Genomic DNA, 23,531 nt, shown 5'->3' on the forward strand with positions numbered 1-23,531 from the left:
CTCCTTCAGAAAGGCATCTCCTGACTATGTAACCTAAATCCTTTTCCCTGATTACTATCACGTCACCCTGCTTTATTCTCTTTGTAGTACTAAAACTATCTGAGATTAAACTATTTTCATAAACACCCATCAAATGTGATCTTCCAATCCATGAACATTGGATGTCCATTTATTTAGACTGTGCATTTCCTTAAACAATGTTTTACAGTGTTCAGAATGTTTTGCACTTGCTAAATTTATTCCCGAGTATTATATACTCTTTTTGATGTTACAGAAAATGGAATTTTCTTGCATCCATTTTCTGATGGTTCACTGCAAAGGTGTAGAAATAGGTTTTTGTTTTTGTATTGATCTTGTATCCTCCAACTGTGCACCCATTCGTTAGTTCTAATAGTGTTCTAATGGATTCCTTAGGATTTTCTATATATACCTGACCATGTTATCTGCAGATACAGTTTTACTTCTTCCTTTCCAGTCTAGATACCTTTGATTTCATTGTCTTGCCTGACTGACCTGGCTAGAATCCACATATGCCTTTTGAGATTCATCCACATTGCTGCATGCGTTGGTATAAGCATTCTTAAGTCTTTTTTATGGACTGATATTTTCAGCTCTTTTGGGTAAATACCTAGGCCCGGAATTGCTAAACCATTAACATTAGTGTATATTTAACTTACTGACAAATTGCCGAACGGTTTTCCAAATTACCATTTATACTCCCACCAGCGATACATTAAGAGATCTATTTGCTCTAGATCTTTTCCACGTTCTTTTTGTTAGCCCTTAAATTTTAGTAATTCTAGCAGCTACGGAGCAGCGTCATATTGTGATTCCAATTCGCATTTCTCTGATGACTAACAATGGTGGTCAAGTTTTCACATGCTTATTGGCCATTCGTGTACCCCCTTTTGTAAAGTATCCGTCCACGTGTTTTGCTTTCTTTACGTATTCTGGACAGAAGCCCTTTGTTTGTTACGTGTATTGTAAATATTTACCCCCAGTGTATGCCCTGTCCTTTAATTTTATCGCAAACTCTTTTGATGAGCATCACTTTGTAATTCTGACGGCAGTCTAGTTTTTACATTTCCTTCCTTTACGGCTAGTGCTTTTTTGTGTTCTATGAAATCTTTGTTTCTCTAATAATGGGTTTCTTAGCAGTGGCATTATTGACATTTCGGGCTGGATAATTCTTTGTTTTAGAGGGTTACAGAATGTTCAGCAGCATCCCTGGATTCTAACCCCTAGATAGCATCCCCTACTCGTGAGGACCAAACAGGTCTCCAGACATTGTAATTGTGATATTCCTCCAAAGGGGTGAGGGGCAGAAGTGATACCATTTAAGAACCACTGATCTATTCCGAGGTAGCGAAGATCTTTTTGCCTTTTTACTCTGGTTGTCATGTTTAACATCTCCTCATAACCATACATTATTTCCCTCTAGGTCCTGAGTCTTTTTAGCTGCTTTTGAATTTTTCGTTTTGTGTTTGGTTCTCAGGAGCTGATCTATGATGTGTGTTGGTATGGCTTTCTCGCATTTATTCCGTGCAGGGTTCACAGTTTCTTTGATTTCTGGATCCCTGTTTTTCAATGCATTTGGAAAAGCTTGGCCATTTTTCTTCAAACATTTTTTTCCCCCCTATTCCATTCGGTCTCCTCTCTTTCAAGGACTCTGATCACACATACAATGGACTGCCTGATACTGTTGCACAGGTCATTAATGTTCTGTCAGGTTTTTTTTTTTTTTTTTTCCCCAGTCTCTCTGAGCTGCACTTAAAAAAAAATAATTTGTTTATATATATATACATATATATATAAAATAAGTGTGTGTGTGTGTGTGTATATATACACACACACACACACACTTATTATTTTAAGCAGGCTCCATGCCCACTATGGGGCTTGACCTTACCACCCTGAGATCAAGTGTTGCATATGCTCTGCTAACTGAGCCAGCCAGGCGGCCCCACTCTGAGCTTCATTTTAGGTAGTTTCTACCGATGTCTGTTCAAGTTCACTGTTCTCCTGTAGTATTCCCTCTGCTGCTATGCCTGTCTAATCCTATTTTATTTCAGATGCTAGATTTAAACTTCAGATATCGATCAGGACTTTCGATTTATTTTCGTAATTGCCAATGCTCTGCTGAGATTCCCTATTCAACCGTTCTTTTCTCTTCCTGTAAATCCTTGAGCACAACAGTTACTTTAAAGTCTCTGCCTGCTAGTTCTAGTATCTAGACCAGCTACAAGTTGTTTCTGGTTGTTCTCTAAAATATGATTGCGGGCACCCTTCGTTTTCGCTGCTTCGCAGTTCTGGGCAACAAGAGATTACACAACTGTGCGAGTGCTTTCTGCTTTTTGGTCCTGCCTTTACTTCCTTTCCCTCAACAAAAAGTGGGGGGTCAGTGGATAGGGATGCTTTTTATTTTTAAAATTTTTTTTTTTTCAACATTTTTTTTTAAAATTTATTTTTGGGACAGAGAGAGACAGACAGAGCATGAACGGGGGAGGGGCAGAGAGAGAGGGAGACACAGAATCGGAAACAGGCTCCAGGCTCCGAGCCATCAGCCCAGAGCCTGACGCGGGGCTCGAACTCACGGACCGCGAGATCGTGACCTGGCTGAAGTCGGACGCTTAACCGACTGCGCCACCCAGGCGCCCCAAGGGATGCTTTTTATATTGAACAAGTCATTGCACTTGCAAGTCTTTTAGGCCCTGATTGTTCTTTTTTTTTTTTTTTTTTTAACATCTTTATTGGGATATAATCCATATACCATACAACTCACTGATTTTAAAATATAAAATCCAATGGTTTTTGGTGTATCACATTATTAAGTTTTTAAAATGGTGGCAAAATATCATCTTGTCATTTTAACCGCTTAAGTATACCATTCGGGGGCACTAATTCTATTCACAATGTTGTGCAACCATCACCACGGTCTACTTCCAAGGCTTTTTCATCACCTCAACCCAAATTCTCAACCATTAAGCATCACTCCCATTCCCGCTCCCTAACAGCCACTGGGGGTCTCTGGTCTACCTCCCTGCTCCATGAATTTACCTGTCGTAAATACTTCATGCAAGTGGAATCATACACTACTGGTTCTTTTATGTCTGGCTGACTTTATTTAGCATAATGCATTCGGGGTCCATCCACACGTAGTATGACTTGGAACTTCTTCCTTTTGGAGGACTGAAGAATATTCTACTGTGTGTACAAACCATATCTTGTTTATTCAGTCATCTGTTGACGGACACTTGGGTGCTTTCTTCCTTTCAGCTATTGTGAATAACACTGCTGTGAACATTGGCGAACAAGTGTCTTTGACTTCCTGCTTTCAATTCCTTTGGCTATCTACCCAGTAGCGGAATTGCCGGGACATCTGGTGGTTCTGTGCTCAGCTTTTTGAGGCGTCACCAAATCGTCTCCCACAGCAGATACACTATTTTATATTCCAACCAGCCTCGTGTGAGGATTCCAATTTCTCCACATCCTGGTCAACACCTGCTTTTCTCGGTTTTTGTTTTGTTCAATAATAGCCACTGGAGGGCTATGAAGCAGTGCTCTCATCGGTCATTTGTTTTGCTCCCCCCCCCCCCCGTTGCCAGTAATTTCTTCTGGCTTCTTCTATACTTCTTGCCAGTACATTTCCTCAACCTGCGGCACGGCCTCCCTTCCACCTTCCCAAACCCAGACCTGACACACGCGCCCAGAATCCGCCGTACCACCACGCTCTCCTACGTCGGGCTCCCCCCTCTGGAAGTCAACTCCACGAGGCGTTCTGCCACCCTGAGTCCCACTGGGACAGACCGCTTTCTCAAGATGGTCACAGCAGTTATTTCTAGACCCAGGAGCTCTTCTAGAGCAGCAGGTGAAGTCTACTCCCCTCCTTTTACAGCTGGGTGGGATTGCAGGACTGCTTTGAATAACAGGATGCCACACAAGTGACACTTTGTGACAAGGTCATAAAAGGTCATATAGCTTCTGCCTGCTCCCTTTCTTTCTTGAAATTTCTCCCCGGAATCCAGTCACCACGTTGTGAGGAAGCCCAGGCCACAAGGAGAAGCCACGTGCTCACGTTCTAGTCAAGAGCTCTAGTTAAGTTCTGAGCCAACAGCAAAATCAATCACTGGAGATATATAAACGCTGTTAGGTTTTGGGGTCATTTGTCACACAGCACAAGATAATTCGAATAACCACAGGGTAGGTGTGATTTCTCCGCTATATGGATTTTGCTTGCTGTTACAACAGGAGTTAAGGTCTTCTGGATCCTGGCCAGAATCTACCTTCTACCCTTAAGATTTTTCTGAGGATACTCCTATCATCTGAAAGTTCATACATTTTTACAGTGTGCATCACGTGCTAGCCACAGTCCTACAAAACGAGCACACAGCAATAAATGCAACACAGAGAGCCCCTTGTTATCAGTAAAAAAAAAAAAAAAAAAAAAAAAAAAAATACTGATTTGAACTTCTGGCCCCTCCAACTGCAAACGTAATTTCTGCGAAGGAAGAATACGGGTAGGGCGGCGGGGGGGCTAGTGACCAATTCGGAGTTTATCACAGTTAAGTTTTACATCTCTCGGCTCCACATCATGCCTGTGAGTCCCCCGTGTGGCTCCAATTGATTCATTTTCCTAGCTGGATAAAATTCTATGCCAGGATAATACAAATTCATCTACCCACTGGAATACTGATAAACATTTGGGATGCTTCTAGTTTTTGGTTATTATAACAAAGTTGCTACAAACACTCCCATGACCGGGTGCCCATGCTCTTGAGTTTCTCTCAAAGCACACACACGGGAGACGGAGCTGCCTGTCTTTGTCCAATCATGCCACCTTGCAAGGTGGTTGTACCAAATCACAACCCGACCAGGGGTGGAAGCAAATTTCCTTTGCTCTGCACATTCGCTGGCATTTGGTATCGTTGGGCTTTTAATTTTTGCTGTCGTATAGGTGTAGATCTCTTTGTTGTTTTGATTTGTATTGCTAATTAAGTTGAGTATGTTTCTTGGTCCTTTGGCTACCCTTTAGCTTTTATAGTCTCTTATTTTTTCTTCTTTACACAAACTGTAATAAAATATACGTAAAACTTACCGACTCCAGTGGTTTTAAGCGTACGATTCAGTGGCATCGAGTATACTCACGATGTCGTGCAACCAACAGTATCTTCTTTTTAGAAAACCTTTTGCCTATTTTCTCTTGCGTTTAAGTTCACCAATTTTCTGTGTAGAGAGCTCAATGGGTTTTGACACGTAACTGTTTATAACCGTTCGAGACAGCAAACATCGCTTTAGTGCTCTAAAAGGCTCCCCTGTATCCCATGTTTAATGCCCTAAGACCAATCACTCTTCTGATTTCTATCATGCAAAGTTTCGCCTGTATTTGCCTCTTTGGGTGCCTGTACTCTCGTGTCCGGCTTCTTTCACGTAACACTACGTCTGTGGGATTTACCCCTTTTGCCTCGTAGAGAAGCGGCACGTTTGATTTCGCTGCTTGACAGTATTCCGCTGAATACACATATCACAATTTATTTATCCGTTCTTCAGCTGGTATGCGTTTCTTGTTTTTAGTTACTATGAATATACCGCTAGGGACACTCGTATCCATACCTTCTAGTGAACAAAGGCACTCGTTTCTGCTGGTTACGTGTCTAGAAGCAGATACGCTGGGTCAATAGCAATTTTGTGTATCTAGTTTTGACAGTAGCAGGTGCTTTTCCAAAGCGGTTATACGGATTTATGCGCCCCCCCCCCCCAACACGTGGGAGTTTCTAGTTGCTCCGCCCCCTCACCAATATTGGGTATTGTCAGCCCTTTCAATTTTAGCCATTTCGGTGGGGGTGCAGTTGTCTTTTTTCTTTTTGATTCGTATTGTTTATATATCCTGAATGCAATTACTCCGTCACTTTCATAGGCTGCAATTTTCCTATTTCATGGCTTGCTTTACCCCAAAATTAGCAGAGCCGTAATTTTAGTGGAGTCCGATTTTCCTTCTGCCTGAAGAGTATCTTTTAGAATTTTCTTCAGGTCTGCTAGGCATAAATTCTCTCAGTATCTGTCTGAAAAACGTCCTGATTTCCCTTCACTCTTTAAAGGTATTTTTCATGAGGTCTAGAAATTCCAGGTAGATAGACCGTCTCTGGCTTTCACTGTCACCGCTGAGAAGTCAGCTGTGAATCCAACTCTTGCCCCTTTGAAGGTAACCCGTCTTTTCTCCTGAGCGCTTTTAATGTTATCTCTTTATAGTTCTGTATAATGGGGCTTGGAATCAGTTTCCTTTTACGCATGGTTTGGCATTTGTTGGATTTTTGAATCTGTGGGTTAGTGTTTTCTACTGGCTTTGGAAATGTGTCTTTTTCTCTAATTCTGTCATACATTCTTTCTCTTTCTCTCTTCTCTGATCGAATGTTAAAGTTTCTAAGATTTTGCTTTTACATTTTCCATCTGTTTTGCTCTCCATGATGCATGCCAGATAACTTAATCTGACCTACCTTTTATAGTTCAAGGGTCACCAAAGTATATAGTTCCGTGGGCTAAATCCAGACCACTGCCTGTTTTTGTAAATAAAACTTAGTGGAAACATAATCACGTTCATTCATTTATTTACGGTCTACGGCTGCTTTTGCGTAGCATTAGGCAGCTGTGATGGAAACTACATGCGGCCCTCAAGGTCTAAAATATTTACTATCTAGCCCTTTGCACAAAGTTTGCTGACCTCTGTCCCGATGTATTATTACTCTCTTCGGCTGGGTCTAGAGATTTTAGATTTCCAGGATCTTAAATTTCAATTATATTCTCTATTAAGTTCCATGTGGTTCTTTTTCAATTCAGCTATGACACTTTATCTCCCATTCTTTACTAGTATGCCCAATTTTGCCTTTTATTCCTACTGGACTCGTAAAACGATGGCTGCTTTACAGTCCAGGAGTCTTTACAAATGTATGTCTGATGTGTATTCTGGCCCTTGCTCACAGTTCCTTGCTTCCTTTTGTGACGGACTCATTTAGGCGTGGGAATCAATGTCCTTACAAAGTGTCCAAGGCCTAGAGTTAAGTTGCTTTTCGTCAAACGGGGTCGGTGCTGCTTCCGCCGGACATCTGCAGACATCACCATCCTACGATCCTGTCAGGCCACATTCACAAGCCGAGACCAGTGAATCTGGAGCCCCGGCTCGCCTTGGGGGGGGGTCTCTTTTAGACTCCTCACTTTGTGCACATCTCAGTGATCTCTGTCCCTTTGTCCTTTGCAACGATTAAAATAGGAAATGATAATTTTCTCAGATGAATAAATGCCCTCATGGCAAAACTGGCTCTTATGCTCCAATCACTTCCACAGGCACTCATTTTCCTTCGTAAAACACCTTGTCGGCTGCCCAGTGCTTTTCAAACTATGGTTTTTATGTTTTGTCCGCCATGTTTAGCCACGTCCGGCGAGGAACCTGGTTTAAATGACTTCACCTGCCGTTACCAGCTCCGAAGTGCCAAAGATCACGGACTAGGGCAGAGCCTAGCCTTCAAAGGAAAAGGATGATACAGAAAACCCCTTCTGGAAGATGTGGAAGAAACATCTAATATGCCTGCTGTTTCATTGATTAACGGACAAATACCAAATCCACCTTTGGAAAGCCACCATCGCGTCTGATACATCAGAGTATCTTTCTTTATTCTGATCTGAAAGCAGCTGGCATGTGATGTAACAACGCATTTCCTCCGGGCCCTGCTGCTTTCATGTGTGGAATGGGGATAATAATGGCACCTCCCTTAGAGAGGCGCTAACGATTACGTGAGTCAATCTGTGTAAAGCCCTTAAAACCGTGTGCACACACAGATAACAGCTAGACACACTGAAGCAACTCAGGTCACCGAAACGAGGACATACAGCTTAGTTGAGGGCCCATACGTGGTTTCTGTTCAAAATTATTCTTTTTGTCTAAACAACCATTTAAGAAGGTAAAAACTATTCTTAGCTCAAGGACCTTAAAAAAAAAACCAGAACAACAAAGAACAAAAAATAAAACACCACAAGGCCGAGGAGCAGATTTCAGCCCACGAACTGTAGGTCAACCCCTGGCCTAGCAGAACAGGCAGAAGATTGATAGAACTCACGCACTGTGCTTTTACAGTGCTCTCCTAGAGGACTGTCAAAAAAAAAAGGGGGCTCAAAATTGTAGTGATTCTCTCGAATCAGAGGCTGAGACTTCCGTGTCCCCAAGGGAGCTAAAGAAGGCAGAGCTTGAGAACCATGTGAGGCTGTGTGCTGGCGTTCGACACACAGTACGAACTGATTACACTGTGTGGGAACAACGTGGATGGGTCTGACACATGTGGACACGAATGGAGGCAAACACACATCATTTACCTGGCCGAAGACTGTCCCGCCCGTACTGGCTGCTTGACCAAACAAAGAACCAGTGTTGCTAGACCCAAAACCTGGAAAATAAGAAGAAAACAAGTTTAATTTGGATGAGTCTTTTACGACATCAAGTATTTTGTTTTCAGATGGCATTCTAAGATACCGGATAACGAATGGACTCGGGAATAAAATCTGTTTTCCTATATAGGCAATGGAGAAAATTATGAGTAATGAAGGCCTTTCTCGGGTCATCGTTAACGTTTTATTAGACTGTAAATTCCCAAATCCTGAAGACTGAATCCTTGTCTCCTGCCAGAGCCCAGGCTGGTACGGACTGCATGGTGGGCCACGCTCAGGATAGCTTTTCCTTACTTTGCGGTCAAGGAGTCTTTCCAGTGACTGACTTAACGTCACAAATGTTTTTACTCCTTGGTTTCCTGTGATCTCAAACACCAGGTTCTCCTGAGGTACTTCCTCTTTTTTCTAGGTGGCGTAACAGGGCTGAGGTGCTGCTGTGAACTGGGCCTGGGAAAACCAGGCGGGACTGCATGTTAGCAACCAGAGAGCCCGAGCCAAGGAGCTGGAAGATGGGAGTTCCATGGTCATCCCTGTCACTCATCTCTAGGTAGGTGAGCTCAGGCAACGCTCAATTCCTCCACCGGGGCTGGAGCAGACTGCTCAGGTACCTTTCCACATTGTTACTAGATGAAAGAAGATTGCTTCAATGGTTCATACTTGTGTCTGAACAGTTTGATTATACTTGTGCCTGAGGGACTGTCAAGTTCAGACTGCAGAGAAAAGGATGCTCCCAAGAGCGCGCTGAACACCCTTCTCTTTAAGCCTCCCCAGGCCTTTCCCCCTTGCGACACCACATGAGCACATTCCCCAGAACTCAGGCCGGCCTCCTGACAGGGCAGCAGGTGGAGCTCAGAACTGTCTTTCGGCGCTCTGTCCTTGGAGCTGAACCCGGCAGGAGCTTAACAAACACTTGCTGAAGGAAGGAAGGAAGGAAGGAAGGAAGGAAGGAAGGAAGGAAGGAAGGAAGGAAGAAATTTCCATGCTAATAAATTATAAACCATCTGCAAATAAATCATCACCAAGTGAACGAACGGGCAGTCACTTATACTCTTGCCCACCAAGATATCATTAATCCCTGTTTCCCCCCTGCGGCCTAACTGCTGAAGAAATTGCCTTTCCTTAGATAATTACTAGAAATGGAAACTTAGAAAATATTCTCAAATTGTCCTGTTGATAACTTGTGGAAGTGAAAGCAGCTGAAATGGACACCCAACAGTGGGTTATGTTTTACTTTAAAAAGTAGTAACATTTAGGGGTGCCTGGGTGGCTCAGTCGGTTAAGTGTTGGACTCTTGGTTTCGGCTCAGGTCTCGATCTCGCGTTTCGTGAGCTTGAGCCCCGCGTCAAGGCTCTGCGCTGGCGGTGCGGGGTCTGCTTGGGACTCTCTTCCTCTCTCTGCCCCTCCCCTGCTTGCGCGCTCTCTCTCTCAAAATAAATAAATACACAAACTTAAAAAAAAAAAAAAAAAAAAAAAGGAACATTTAAAGATTTGGGTTGTTGTTTTTTTCTTTAAAGTACACTGAAAACAAGCAAAAAACCCTTTTCAAATGTAAGTATCTGCCCTTCCAGCAAGCAAGAAGGTGTCAGAGGAGGCAGGATATGAAACGCTGGCAGGGCAGTGAACTAGGACGAGGCACCCCGGAGTCTGGTTCTGGCTCCACGATTAGCACCTCATGACATTAGATGGGTCTCCTCGAGCCTTGACGGTTTGGGACGGAATAGCCTCCAAAGCAACTTCCAGATTTAAAGGTTCAGATTTATGAGTCGTTCGTTATTTGCCAGGACCTTAAGCTAAAGACGCCTGCGTTCTTCCCCATGGAACTGGCTAACGGGAGAATCTGCTGAGCAGCCCAACTGCAGCCATGGTGACGAGGCCAAGGAAAGTCGCGAGGCCGCCAGCGCTCCAAGCGCCCTTTTTGCATTTCTCGTTTTCCCTTTTCTTTTAACTCAAAAGCAATACAGGGTTTTTTTGTTTTTTGTTTTCTTCCCCCGCAAATATTTCAAATGACAGAGAGGACAGAGTCTTCCGTAAATTCTTACCTGAAGCTTGACAAAAGCTAAACCCAGAAGACGACGTGGTCGTGGTGGCGGCCGAGGTGCCACCGAACACGGAGCCTCCCTGCCCGAAGCCGGGGCTCTGCCCGAACGCGGGAGGGTTGCTTTGGCCAAACAGCACCCCTCCTGTGTTGGCAGAGGACTGTCCGAACGAGAAGGAGCTGGAGCTGCTGGTGCTGGAGGAGGCACCGAAGACGTTCGCGCTGGTGGACGCGGAGGTGGAGGCCGCGGGCTGGCCGAACGCGGGCACCGAGCTGAACCCAGGCTGGCTGAAGGAAAAGACGCTGGCGGGGCTGCTCGTCGCCTGCCCGAAGGCCGGGGCCTGCCCGAACGTCGTCTGTCCGAACACCCCGGTGGCCGACGCGCCAAAAGCGGGACCGCCGAAGCCGGAGCTGCTGGCGGGCTGCGTGGCGGCCGCGCCGGCCGCGCCTCCCGCCTGTGGCCCGAACAGGCCCGGCCCGGAGCCGGCGGCCGCCTGCCCGAACACGGGGGCGGCGGACGGGGCGGTGGCCGCGGGGGCGGCGAGCTGACTGAAGGCGGAGCTGGAGCTGGAGCTGGCGGCGGGCGGCTGAGCGAAGACAGAAGAGCCGCAAGTGGCGGTCCCAAACGCCGCGGTCTCCGCGGCCGGGCTCGGAGCAGCGCCGGAAACGGAGCTGGAGGTCGTGGGGGGACCTGGGGTTTCAACGGCCACGGGGACCGCGCCCGGGAGGGTAGCCGCGGCGGCGGCGGCGGCGGCGGCGGCGGCAGGCGGCCCGGGAGCCGAGAGCGTGGAAGCGGGGGAGGCCAGTTCCGTCTTGACGTCAGGGCCCGCGGGGGCCGCTGGCGTGGCCTCCGCGGCAGGCGTCGCGAGACCGCCGCCGGACGCCGCGGGGCCCGGGCTGCTGACTGCGGGCTGTGCCAGAGCAGGTTCTTTTTTAACCGGGTCAGAAGTCTGCGGAGGAGCCTGGGGAAGCGGGGCTGACGGCGGCTGCCCCAGAAGCGAGGTCGCGGACGCCGAGGCGTCGCCGTCGTCCGGCTTCTCGGATGAGGCCGAGGACGCGGCCTCTTCCGCGCTCTTACCAGAGGACGCGGGCAGGGTGGGAGCAGACCCTGAACTCAGGAGGCCACCAAACGACATCATGGGGAACAGCGCAGGCAGGGGAGCGGCAGTTGTGGCTGACGGTGGGGCAGGTGGGGGCGCCGTACTGCTCGCCTGTTGGCTTCCGAAGGAAAAACTAGTCTTGCTACCACTTAGGGACAGCCCGCCGAAACCCAGAACTCCAGAGGATCCCGCACTGGCTACGGGCAGAGCGCCGAAAATGCCAGTCGAGGGACTGCTAGTGCCCGCGCTGGTGGTGGCTGCCGGAGGGGCCCCTGTGGCTGCGGTCACAGAGGAGGTCACGGGGGGTTCTGCGTGCTTCCCTAACACGGGAGGGCTGGTAAAACTAAACCCCGAGGGGACAGCGGAAGTCTTGGCTGGCTGTGCGCTGGTCAGGCCTGTGGATGGAGCCTTCATGGCTGGCTTTGTAGAATCGTCTGCTTGGCCAACCCGCAGTCCTGAAAAACTGCCCAAAGTCTCTCCAGCCAAAGAACTCGGAAACAGAAGCTCTCCCAACTTGGATGGCGGGGGTTCCGGCTTGCTAGAGGTGGTGGAAAGAGCGATTCCAGAAGGGGCCGCAGGTCTGCTGCTTGAAGGCGCAGACTCTGCCGGAGAGGCAGCGGTGGCTCCAGTGGTGGCTGATGCGGTCATCCCCGAGGGCGGCGAGCTTTCAGGAACCGTCTCATAGAAGGGTTTGCCTCCCCCACCAAACGGGAACGCGTCGAGCTGGTTTGGCTCTTTAGTGGGGGGTGCTGCCCCTAGCAAGAAACAGAAATGAGAAAATGGGTTGGATTTAGCGCAACACGACCCATCACGTTCCAAGCCCAGTCTCCCCTCGATACAGTAGGGACAGATGTTCAACCACGGCGCTTTTCCTCGGGGACACAGAGTGAAGGCTTTTTCACAGGAGCGCTCGCTCTGAGTTAGCTCACCCGGGTGAGGAAGGCAAATGTCCTTTTCGTGACCGTTACGTCACAGCAAGCACACAGCACCGTGTGAATACAGGAAATTCACAGTACTCTCCCAAAAGAGAAAAAAAAAGGTATCTTGTCTCGTTTGCCCCGTGTGCGCTTTCCTCGAGAACATTTGTGACGCGGTGCTCGCCTATGGACCTCCCGGTAGGCCGGGAGTTGATCCAACATGGAAATTCCTGCTGCGTTTTTTACGGACTAAGAAAGTGTCAGTCCACAGACGACTATTTTTACGCACAACAAAGGGCTACTTCCTAGTGAGCGCTTTTACAGAGGCAGTGTGGCCTCCTGGTCAAGGGCACGGGCGCTGGAGCCGGGTGCTCTGCCGCTTGCTCGCTGCACCACTCTGGACAAGCTACTTTTACCTCTCTGGGCCTCAGTTTCCCCACTTGGAAAATAAGTGTAGTAAGAGTAGCTACCTCAAAGAGCTGTTATAAAATGGAATACAGGTAAGGGTCTGGTCAAACAGTAAGTGGTCGGTAAATAAAAGTAACCCACTTTTCTAGTTTACGAAGTAAAATTGGTCTATTACAGTGTTTACTGATATTTCTAACTCCATGTTGTTTTAAGAAGTCTGGCTGTCACAAATTCTTGGGAAGGCCGCAGGGCCCCAACTCCCCGGGGGCCATTTCCTGTTCTATCACTGCTGTTACGGAGCTGCCTATGGTTCTGGATCGTTGTCTAGTCTCATAGTGATTCAAATGTTTACAGAATTACCACTGCATTTCCCTACTGTCTGACTTATGACCTCCGCCGGTGATTATTTTGTTCCTCTCAATCCTTTTAGATCACGGAGTTGTTTTTGCTCTGGAAAGTGGGACAGGGGAGAAGATGAGCCTCGGGGGTATTCTGCCACATCTAAGTGGGCAAAGGTTACGAAAACAGTTTAAACAATCACTATTGTAGAAAGGAAGGAAGGAAGGAAGGAGACCATCAACCCTTTAAGTGCCACAGACAAACCAGGTTTAGGGAGTCTGCTGTGCTTTCAGCCCCCGATCTGCCCCCAGATCTTAAGGGACCCCTTTTTCCCCAAAACCTCCTCCACTCGAGCTGGCACAGAGGACACGCTCAAAACACGCTTGTTGAGCGAACGGAGGAAAGACGGTCAGTGTGTTGTTCGTTATAGGGAAGATCTGGAAATAACCTAAATATTCAGCAGGTAAATGGGTTCAATAAATCACAGAAACCATGTGGCCACTAACACGTGACATTCATATAAGATTTCCAGTAACACTGGAAAATTCGTAAGAGCCTGTGTTAAAGGAAATGAAGCAGAAGAGGAAACAAAAGAAATACAGAACCTGAGGGGTACGACATGGGATTTTAGAATATATCACTTTCATAGGAAGAGCTTGCTTTTTCAAATAAAGGAAAAATCAACTTAGTTCTTTAAACGGAGAGCTAGAAGGCACTTAAAAAATACACTTGGTTTCTTTACAGGTCCTCAAATTCTCTTAACCATTAAAAAGATGTCGGCTGATGGCTATGTAACAACACACAGAAGGACGAGTGTGTTTGCCGACAGGTTATCCGGGAGAGAAGACGAATCCGGTCTTGTGAGGATGAGCAGATGGAGAAAGGAATTCTAATTCACATGTTAACATCCGCATTTAAAGCCCAGCCTTGCTTTCCCAGAAGCAAATCCGTTCCTTGTTCTGAATTTAAAAAGTCAACAGGAGTCCTCCCCTTTAGTTTCTTAAATGCGGCTTATTTCGAAGGCACACTGTCAACACCAAACTTGCTGCAGATGCTTTAAGCAAGACTCAGCAGCAAGGAAAATGTCAACACATCTGTACAAAAACCCAGCACCTGTTTAGAGAAAACACAAAAGAAACGCTGCGCCGTGCAGGGAGAGACTGTACCTTGTGCGGCAGTGACATTAGAAGACGGGGTTGGTGTGATTATCCCAAAATTAAAGCCAGTCCTAGGGAGCGCAAGGAGAGAGGTTAAAGAGGAACAAACACCGAAGGCACAATCCTGCCCTTCTTAATGTTACGTTTACAACTCATTTGTACGATCGATCTGCTCGGTAGGCACTCACAACCGAGACGATAAACGACAGCAGAGTAAAAGCGTGGATATCTCAGAGGCAGGAAGCCGCTCCCAGATCTCGAGGCGGGGAGCGGCAATCGGTGGGCGAGGCCAGGAGGCCCTGGCGGGGCTCTGCAGCCTGGGTGGGGACCCATGGTGCGGAAAGCTAAGCAGTGACGGAGATGCACCGGGCGTGGGGGCGTGGGGGCGTGGGCACGGTGGCTGGGGCAGACCGTCTGCCCCGGGACGGAGGCAAGGGAGCCAGGTCAGGGAGAACCCCTGAGAAGCCACCCCGAGATCAAAGGGCTCATCGGGAGCACGCCATGCCGCTAGGGGACGTGGAGGAGAGCACGAACTCTGAGCCCTCGGCTGGGAAAATCCGGTCCGAAACCTTTGTGGACTCCCTCTATCAACCTCTCTCTCTCCTAACGTAGATTTTCTTCAGATGTCTTGACCTAAGTCAAGACACCACGGTCAAAGGAGAAATTCGGCACAAGCGGGAACCAGAAGAGATGACCCACTGTGATCAAAGTTCAAATGGCAAATTTAAAACTACAGTTCTAAGGCATCAGGGGCCAAGCACGGCAAATACAGTAAGTACTGTAAGGACTTAGGTTTTGCTTACCCATCAGTGCCTTCCTCGAATGGACAAAAACCATCCAAGAAGATGTGTTAGAAGCATTTTATCACATTACAAAAAATAATCCTTTCTTTGTCTCAACCTTGGTGACGAAAGTTTATCTAACAGAGGTGAGCCACTGACCCGGGGACCCAAACCTTTTCACCTTATTTTAAAAATGGGAAGAAGAGTATCCGTTTGCAGCAGCGAAGACTGTTAAGTGTTTGTAAAAGAAGCCGTAACTCCCGGCGCCAACCTACTCTCTCAAAGTGGCTCCAAACGATCTTTGAGAGGATAAAACAACGACTTACATTAAAGAAAAAGTAATCTCATAATTTCCCCCTCAAATTCTATTCTAACCCCCTCTTGCTCTTGACGTGTTATGGCTGAAGGACACTCAGGAAACAATGACATCGGGGGAGAGACTGTGGGAAGCAGAATTCCAGTCCCAAGAGCACAAAGTGAAAGGGCTTCAGAGGCTTTTCTACTGGAGACCTGAGCACGCAGGCTTTCCACGGGCAAAAACCTTCGGACGGGTTTTTATCTCCGCTCCACAGAGCCCAGCTCCCCTCCGGGAGGAGGAGGACGCTCCGGCCCCCTTCACGGGGTTCAACAGAAGTGCCTCGGGCACAGAACAAAGGCACCCACCCTGTGAGGCGAATCAAGGCTCCCGTGGAATGACGGCCGGAAGACTTTTCCATTTTTCAAAATGACTCAACTTTACAGGTACAGTCATCATTATTCTTAAAGAAATGGGACAGGAACATTTCCCCTTATCTCCACAAGACCCAGATTTCCAAAGGGCTGTGGTCCTTCACCGCCTCCTCTCAGTGGAATGTAGCGCCCTCTCGAGCAGGAAAGCCAATCTCAACGTCACCCCCAGCCCCCAGATGGCGTCGGAACGCAAAGAGGTCAGTGTCATGAGCTAGAAGACCAACCACAGAATCTGACACAGACCCACTGCTCAAAGAAAAGGAGGCTAACCCTAGAAAACAAAACAAATACATCTATAGTAACACATGTATACACTTGGGACGGAAAATGGGAAATACAGTTGGCCCTTGAACAAGGCAGGGGTCAGGGGCCCCCACCCCCGTGCAGCTGGAAATCCACTTAGAACTTCTGACTCCCCAAAACTTAACCACTAATAGCCTCTTGCTGACCGGAAGCTTCACTGACAGCATCAACAGTTGGTTGACCCATGTTATGTGTACGACACGCTGCCTTCTTACGATACGGTAAACTGAGAAGAAACATTACGGAGAAAACCAAAGGAAAAATACATCCATGGTATTACCGGAAGCTACGGGAAAAAAATCCGCGTGGGAGCGGACCCATGCGGTTCAAAGCCCCGTTGTTCGAGGGTCAAGTGCAGGCCTGCACGAGGATGATAAGCTAGTGTTGCTGACATCCTATGTGTTACTGAAGGTGGTAAGAGCTCTGGGCTCCTATGCATTTAATAAGCAGATACGTATCACCTACTGACGGTAAAACTGGGGGAAGCTACCTACACGGTTGCTGGCGATCTGCCACAAAAATTAAGTTTGTTACTGACCCTGATGGAGAAAATGAGAAAGGCTTGCTGAACTGCCCAGCAGCAGATGGGGTAGAAGTCACAGCTGTCTCTATCTTGGATGCCCTTGGCCCTGAAATTATGGGAAGAAAAAAAAAAAAAAAAAAAAAGAGAACATGACAAGAAAGCTGTTAGAAACACCGTTCCAGGTTGTCATTCTCTGCAGGTCCAGCCTGTGGGCCTCACCGTGCTCTCCGACAGGTCAGGTCGGCATCAAGGCCCATGAACTTACTTGCTCGCCGGCTCTGTCAGTGTTAACTCCAAACCAAAACAGGCCACGCTCTCCTCTCCGGAAAAGATACCAAAAGAATTCGAGGGTAGTTTAAATTGAAACCACTGAAAGTAGTTCTAGAATTTTATGAGAATTTATAATAAAGTTTTAGAATGGTGGAAATATACACTGAAGGAAAAAAAAAAAAACCCAAAGAGAAATAGGTTAGTATGTGAAATATCTCTGAGTAGTGACTTCATGACCATTTGCTTTCTTCCTACCTTTCTGTATTTCTCAGAGTGGATGGTTTTATGTTTCACAAATAACGGCTTTTTAAAAAAAATTACAAAGGTCATGCATGAGTACTGCCACACAGCAAAGCTAAAAGTGCAATCCATTCTCTTCCCTAGGTTCAATTTCACTGTAACTACTCATTAACGGTCTGGGGTATTATCTTCAGTTTTCCCCCTACTGCTCCACTTTTTTTTTTTTTTTTTTTTAATTTTTTTTTTTTTAATGTTTATTTATTTTTGAGACAGAGAGAGACAGAGCATGAACGGGGGAGGGTCAGAGAGAGAGAGGGAGACACAGAATCGGAAACAGGCTCCGGGCTCTGAGCGGTCAGCCCAGAGCCCGACGCGGGGCTCGAACTCACAGACCGTGAGATCGTGACCTGAGCCGAAGTCAGACGCTTAACCGACTGAGCCACCCAGGCGCCCCCCTACTGCTCCACTTTAAGAGGGGGAGGAACAGGGAACGCTACATTTAAAAAGCCCAAAGCAAATCACACGTTAAAAAAAAAAAAAAAAAAAAAGGACATTCTCCTCAAATGAGTAAGGGTAGAGGATTTTTTTTTTTTTTTTTTTTTATAAATTTTTTTTTTCAACGTTTTTAATTTATTTTTGGGACAGAGAGAGACAGAGCATGAACGGGGGAGGGGCAGAGAGAGAGGGAGACACAGAATCGGAAACAGGCTCCAGGCTCCGAGCCATCAGCCCAGAGCCCGACGCGGGGCTCGAACTCACAGACCGCGAGATCGTGACCTGGCTGAAGTCGGACGCTTAACCGACTGCGCCACCCAGGCGCCCCAAGGGTAGAGGATTTTTAAAGCTACTATAAAGCAATGTGGTGTGTATAAGGGTATCTTGTGCAACCTTGGTCATCATGTTGAAAAATCAGAAACGATCTCAACTATCAGCACAATACTGGTAAAACTTAACAGGGTGCAGGTCCTCGGCCGCAATTAAGACAAGTGACGGAGAGCGGTGTCACATCTGGAAAGATGAACAGAGTATGTATTGTAATGGGGGGAGGGCAGGTACCAGGTTCCAAATCAATAGACACAGGATACACCTATTTTTGTTTGAAAAACAACAATGAAGGAACCTTCCAGACACGCAGATTAAATTAAGGGTGGTTATTTCTGGAACTCGAATTTAAGAGGCAGCGTTCACTTTCTACCTTATAGGTCTCTTCAGCGCAGATGGTTTTGTGCATTTATGGTAGTTTTATAATCAGAAAGACAACAACGGTACTTCCATTCTTAATTAATAAGAGAACTATTTTGCAAACTTGGAGACAGTATCTTCAGGGAGATTTTTCTACCCTCAGACGTCCTCTTCCTTTGGTTACCCAGCATGTGAAAACACAAGTAAACGTCTAGCAATGAAAGACAGGATTTCACAATCACTGCTGAATGATGCACGTCAGAAATATCTTTGCAAGTCCCGCTAACTGTTTAAGACGTAGGTGAAGCAAAATTTCTTAGACTTCCTTAGTTCTTAAGTTCAGGAGGGACAAAAGCTCTCTAAGGTGGGCCTTGAAGAGGCTGGGATGTATGGTCTTTCAAAACTTTCCAAAACATTACCCAGAAATGGAAACCAGCTTCTTAATCTGAATCCTTAATAATCCTAACGGAATTTTCTTCTAACTGAAAACTTCAGATCCCAGTCAAGAAGGGAGACACGGCTCCCTCCCCTGGAAAGCCTGCCCGGTAACAGCCGGTCCTGCACTAATCCACATTCTGGACCACTGAGGGGTACGCACTAACGAGCGCAAGGCCTGTTTACTGAAGATGAACCCAATATTCAGCTTTCGATTCTAGAGAAAGGCAGAACGACTGTGCAGCTGAGGAGAAGACGATGTTCGGGAAGCGGGCGGCTCGGTCTCTAACGGAATTTGCCCGGACACCCACCTGGGAGCATGAGCGAAGACAAAAGCCGGAGCCCAGGGAGCGGCATACACGCAGAACCACGGGCGGCACAAGGCCCCAGAAGCCGGAAGGAACACAGGCCAAGTAAAGGGGCAGTAAAGAAGGGGCCAAGGGAAGGGGATGCTGCGAAGACCCCACATCATCAGCATCTACACAAGAGAGCTCTTCTGCTTCGATTGGTTTGGGCAATGTGGACCCCTTGGTCAAAACACTGACGGTGACTGTAAAAACTACTAATCTGAGCTAAGGATAACTCAGCTCGAATGGGTACTGGGAACTGTGTGAAGCCATAAAATCGGGACACTGACATCACTATCGTCTACTCCGAAATTTTTCTATTACCACAGATCTGTTTTCCTTTCTGCATTTTGCAAGCTTTGAATGACCACTGTGAACCAAGAGGACTTTTCAGTCCTTTTAGTAGAAGAATACAGCTCGAGTTCCACTCCCCTCCCGTAACTTTGATTATCCGGCAAAAGGCCAGTGAAGACAACACGATTGCTCCTTTTCAGGAAAAGCATTTTAAGGAAGATTTTTCTCCTACTGCGCTCAAATTTCAGAAGTCTGCAGGGCTGATGAAGGGCTCACGGATTTCCTGGACATTCTTCATTGACTGAAGCCTTCCAAATATCTCTTTACTTGATTTCCTATGTCAGTGGCCTCTGTGATCTAGAATACTAAACTCTCTTGTGGAGGGTTTCTTTCACCTTGATTTTCACTAAAATGAAAATGCAAACTGACCTGAGGCTTTATCACCAGATGACAACTGACCGGACACTGGCATGGGCCCCGACGGCTTTAGGGAATTTATTAGAGATCCCTGTAACAGAACACAGGCAGAACATTCATGTGAAACCATCAACCATCCTTTAGAATACAGAAACACGTAAAATGAGAACATAATTTAAAAGTAGGCAAGCATAAACACTTTCATTTAGTTTAATTTTTAAAAACCTTATAATCCAAAGTCAGTATGTTTAAATGCTTATCGTGTGTAAGAGTATATCAGAGCATGGAATATTCTGCAAGCTCCAAGAATACAGTCTTGCCTACCTAGCTTGTGGCTATTTTCCCAGCACCCAGCACAGTGCCTGGTGCATAGGAGGCACCGGAACATCCGGTAATGAATAAGGAAATGAATGAAATGGGTTCTGGCTCTCAGTACACGTATAATAAAATTAAAAAGTGGAACTGTTCAACTTCTCCATCTCCAGCAAATGTTCCTTTACTCTTATCGCTTATGACTTCTCCTTACCCATGTGTTCTCCAAGGTCAACACAGAAACCTCCAGAAGAAGGACCAAATGCTAAACGCTTAAATGCCATTGTAACAATCAGAGAGCCATGCTGAGAACTCACAAGAGGCAAGTTGTGAGGTTCAATCTCAAACACAATGTGAAATCGCTCCTCTCGGAGACAGGTGAGAGTGGCAGAGAAACCAGGTCTTCTCAGGGAAGGTTTCAGGGATAGCTTGATCTATCTGTCAGCTGTCTCCAATTGTTTTCTTCTGGATTAACTGTTTACTATATAACTGCTTACAAGATTTTTGTTAAGAGACGATGCTCATCAGGCAAAAGCCTAAGCGTAGACGTAAGGGATACCACTGCGCACGCAAGCTCCGAAAAACAGGGATTGCGGGAGAAAGCCGGAGAAGCCACCCCGCCAAAGCACTGATCCTGAAAGGTACGATGTAAAAGCCACAGAGGGAAGAAGGTCCAAGAGCCGGCCTCCAGCTCTGGCTCCAGCATTTCCTAATCGTGTGAGCTTGCACCTGTCACTTGTGCCTCAGGTTCTCATTAGGGAAACACACATAAACACCTGCCCCGTTCTACCGCACACGGTTGTCGTGTGGGTTATTGAAGGTAACGTCCAATGAAAGTAAATCACACGCCCAAATCACCCAAACGATCGTTAAGGTACTGGAACCGTGACCCAAGATTCCTAGAGGCAGAATGTCAAATGGCCGACAAAGACAACCTCAGGTCCTGACTGACCTACTGTGTCAAGACTGCCATAAATTCTAGGGAAAGGATCACAGGTCTTTGTCGGACTTATAGTTTGTTAAAACAAAGCCGAGACTTGAAACAGTACTGTCTTCGAAGACAGACGTCGCAAGGCCGTTCACGAGAGCAAAAACCAGGAAGTCACCTGTTTAGCCGGGTTGGCAGCTGCCGGAGTCACCGCTGGGTGGGGCGCTTTGGCTGCAGGGTATGGCACCGAAGAGCTGAGAAACACAAAAGCGTACACTCAAGAGAAAGGCACGGGGGTGAAAATGACCTTCATCTCTGTGCCTGCCTTCTAGCCAATAAATGATACCAATATCGGGCAGAATCTGTTTGGGACCCTATCCAAAGTCATCTGACACTTTTCTGAAGAATCGCTTGTTGAAATGAAATTTGCGTCTCCAGCATAAAAGTCAAAGCAGTGAGCTTAAAACTTTTTTCCTTCCTGCCATCCTGAGAATGAAAGTTAAAACTATTCAGAAGGAGAGCTTTTTTCTTACCTGGAGAGTAAGCCCCCTCCCGTCCCCATCCCCGGTTCTACACTCTGGGGAATTTAGGACTCGTACGCCTAATGCTCTTTTCCAAGCCTGAGTCTAGACATGAGTCTAGAATCGTGCCGGATTCTCTTTTCCAAGCCTGAGAAAATGTTCCACTGGACCCACGGGTTGTATATGATCTGCTGTGATAAATGGCTCCAAAGTGTTTCTCAAAGAGGAGACATTCAGCTTCTCACAGCAACCACCCGAGAGCCCAGTGCTCGCCAGGTCAGCATACAAGAGATTCAAATGTACCGCTGTTCCATATAACCGGCACCTTTGCTGCAGTCTGAAAGGGTATCTGCTATTTGTAGAAAAGAGATCTTTACATGAACTCTGAACACGGTGTGCAGGGAACGGTTATTTCAGTAATTATTTAGTGTTCGTGTGTGAGGGGAAAAACCGGCCTGCTTAATGCAATCAAGGATAAGAGTTCTATTCTCGGCTCCTGGGAGCAATTCATTTATCTGTCCTCAGTCCAAAGCTACCCTGGCTGGTAAGTATAGCAATAGTAGCTGTAGGATCTGGTTTTCTTTTCTCAATTCCCCCTAGGCTAGGGAGGATTGGTATTTTTCCATCAAAAAATTAATGTGGAAGAGGAAAGACAAAAATAAGCCCATGCCTCACGGAAGAAAATTATCAAAAGATTTAGCAATCTTACAAGCACCTCACGATTCTCGGCTGGATTAATACAGAGACCTTCCCAAACTTTGTTAGATTGAGAGACAAGAAAAAAACGGAGTCATTTTCAGTGAAACAAATCTCCTTCGCTTTTCCCTGAAGACAAAAGAAGCTATAAATGTGTTCTCCGAAGAAAACAAGTCTCTGTTCCCCTGAGATGTCCCACCACAGGAAGGAGGAGTGTGCGAGCAAGGCTTCTGGGGCTGAGAAAGCCCCAGGCAGACATGGCAGACTGGGGAAAATGTGGTCTGAGCTCATAAAAATCACAAGGGAAATAATCTTTTATGCTTTCCCAAAGACAAACAAAAAAGAAACTACCGGTAAAAATGAAAGCAGCAACTTATCCAACTTTAGAACATGTTTTTACGCCCAAAACTTAGTTATGACGCGACGGTAAGTTAAACCACGCGTGAAACAGGGTGAGTGTCATTACTGTTCCAGTTGCTTGTGATAACGCTATCGAATCCCTCGGGGGTTCCGAGTCCCCAGACACACATCAGGAACTCCCACGCCGGGCCGTGTGACAGCCCTGCAGAGAAATGCCGTTCGGCGCAGTTGGTGACAAACCAAAGGACTACACTGGATCTGTCGTGACCCAAGAGAGCGACAGAACAGAGCGGTGACTTCATTCCACTTTCTAGCAGTGCAGGCCTGACAGGGACGGTCAGAACCTCATCTGACGGGCTCCGTTCCAGAAAACAGAAGTCAGGGGACCGCAAGCGGAAGCGGCACTGCACCGGCGCTCCAAGGAGACACCTGACGGCAGAGGTCTGTGGATGACGTCGCATTACCGGTGACACTTGAGCACTTTTTTTTTAAATGCTTTTTGTAAGTTTATTTTGAGAGAGGGAGAACATGCACAAGTGGGGTAGAGGCAGAGAGAGAGGGAGAGAGGATTCCAAGCAGGCTCCCTATTGTCTGCACAGAGCCCGATGGGGGGCTTGATCTCATGAACCGTGAGATCGCGATCCAAGTTTAGATGGAGCTTAACTGACTGAGCCACCGAGGCGCCCCTTGAGTGCCGCTTTAAAACACGTGAATGAGGGGCGCCTGGGGTGGCTCAGTCAGCTGAGCGACTGACTCGGGCTCAGGTCATGACCTCGCTGTTGGTGAGTTCGAGCCCCGCAGACGGC

The 23,531-nt window shown here is 46.9% G+C and overlaps 1 protein-coding gene across 6 annotated transcripts in view; it reads right to left on the bottom strand.

The window, feature by feature from the left end:
* Positions 1 to 23,531, bottom strand: part of NUP214 (nucleoporin 214) — a 97,133-nt gene that overhangs the window by 20,136 nt on the left and 53,466 nt on the right. For 5 of the 6 annotated variants that reach the window (XM_058693788.1, XM_058693789.1, XM_058693790.1 and 2 more), the window contains 6 exons: positions 21,327 to 21,402; positions 19,921 to 19,999; positions 16,739 to 16,829; positions 14,396 to 14,457; positions 10,470 to 12,320; positions 8,359 to 8,429 (listed from right to left, as the gene is read on the bottom strand). In XM_058693788.1, the coding sequence (XP_058549771.1) occupies positions 8,359 to 8,429; positions 10,470 to 12,320; positions 14,396 to 14,457; positions 16,739 to 16,829; positions 19,921 to 19,999; positions 21,327 to 21,402 (2,230 nt within the window). The remainder of the gene's footprint in view (positions 1 to 8,358; positions 8,430 to 10,469; positions 12,321 to 14,395; positions 14,458 to 16,738; positions 16,830 to 19,920; positions 20,000 to 21,326; positions 21,403 to 23,531) is intronic. The other variant, XM_058693791.1, reaches the window with a different exon arrangement.

The sequence above is a fragment of the Neofelis nebulosa genome, chromosome 12 (assembly GCF_028018385.1).
Source record: "Neofelis nebulosa isolate mNeoNeb1 chromosome 12, mNeoNeb1.pri, whole genome shotgun sequence".
Taxonomy (NCBI): domain Eukaryota; kingdom Metazoa; phylum Chordata; class Mammalia; order Carnivora; family Felidae; genus Neofelis; species Neofelis nebulosa.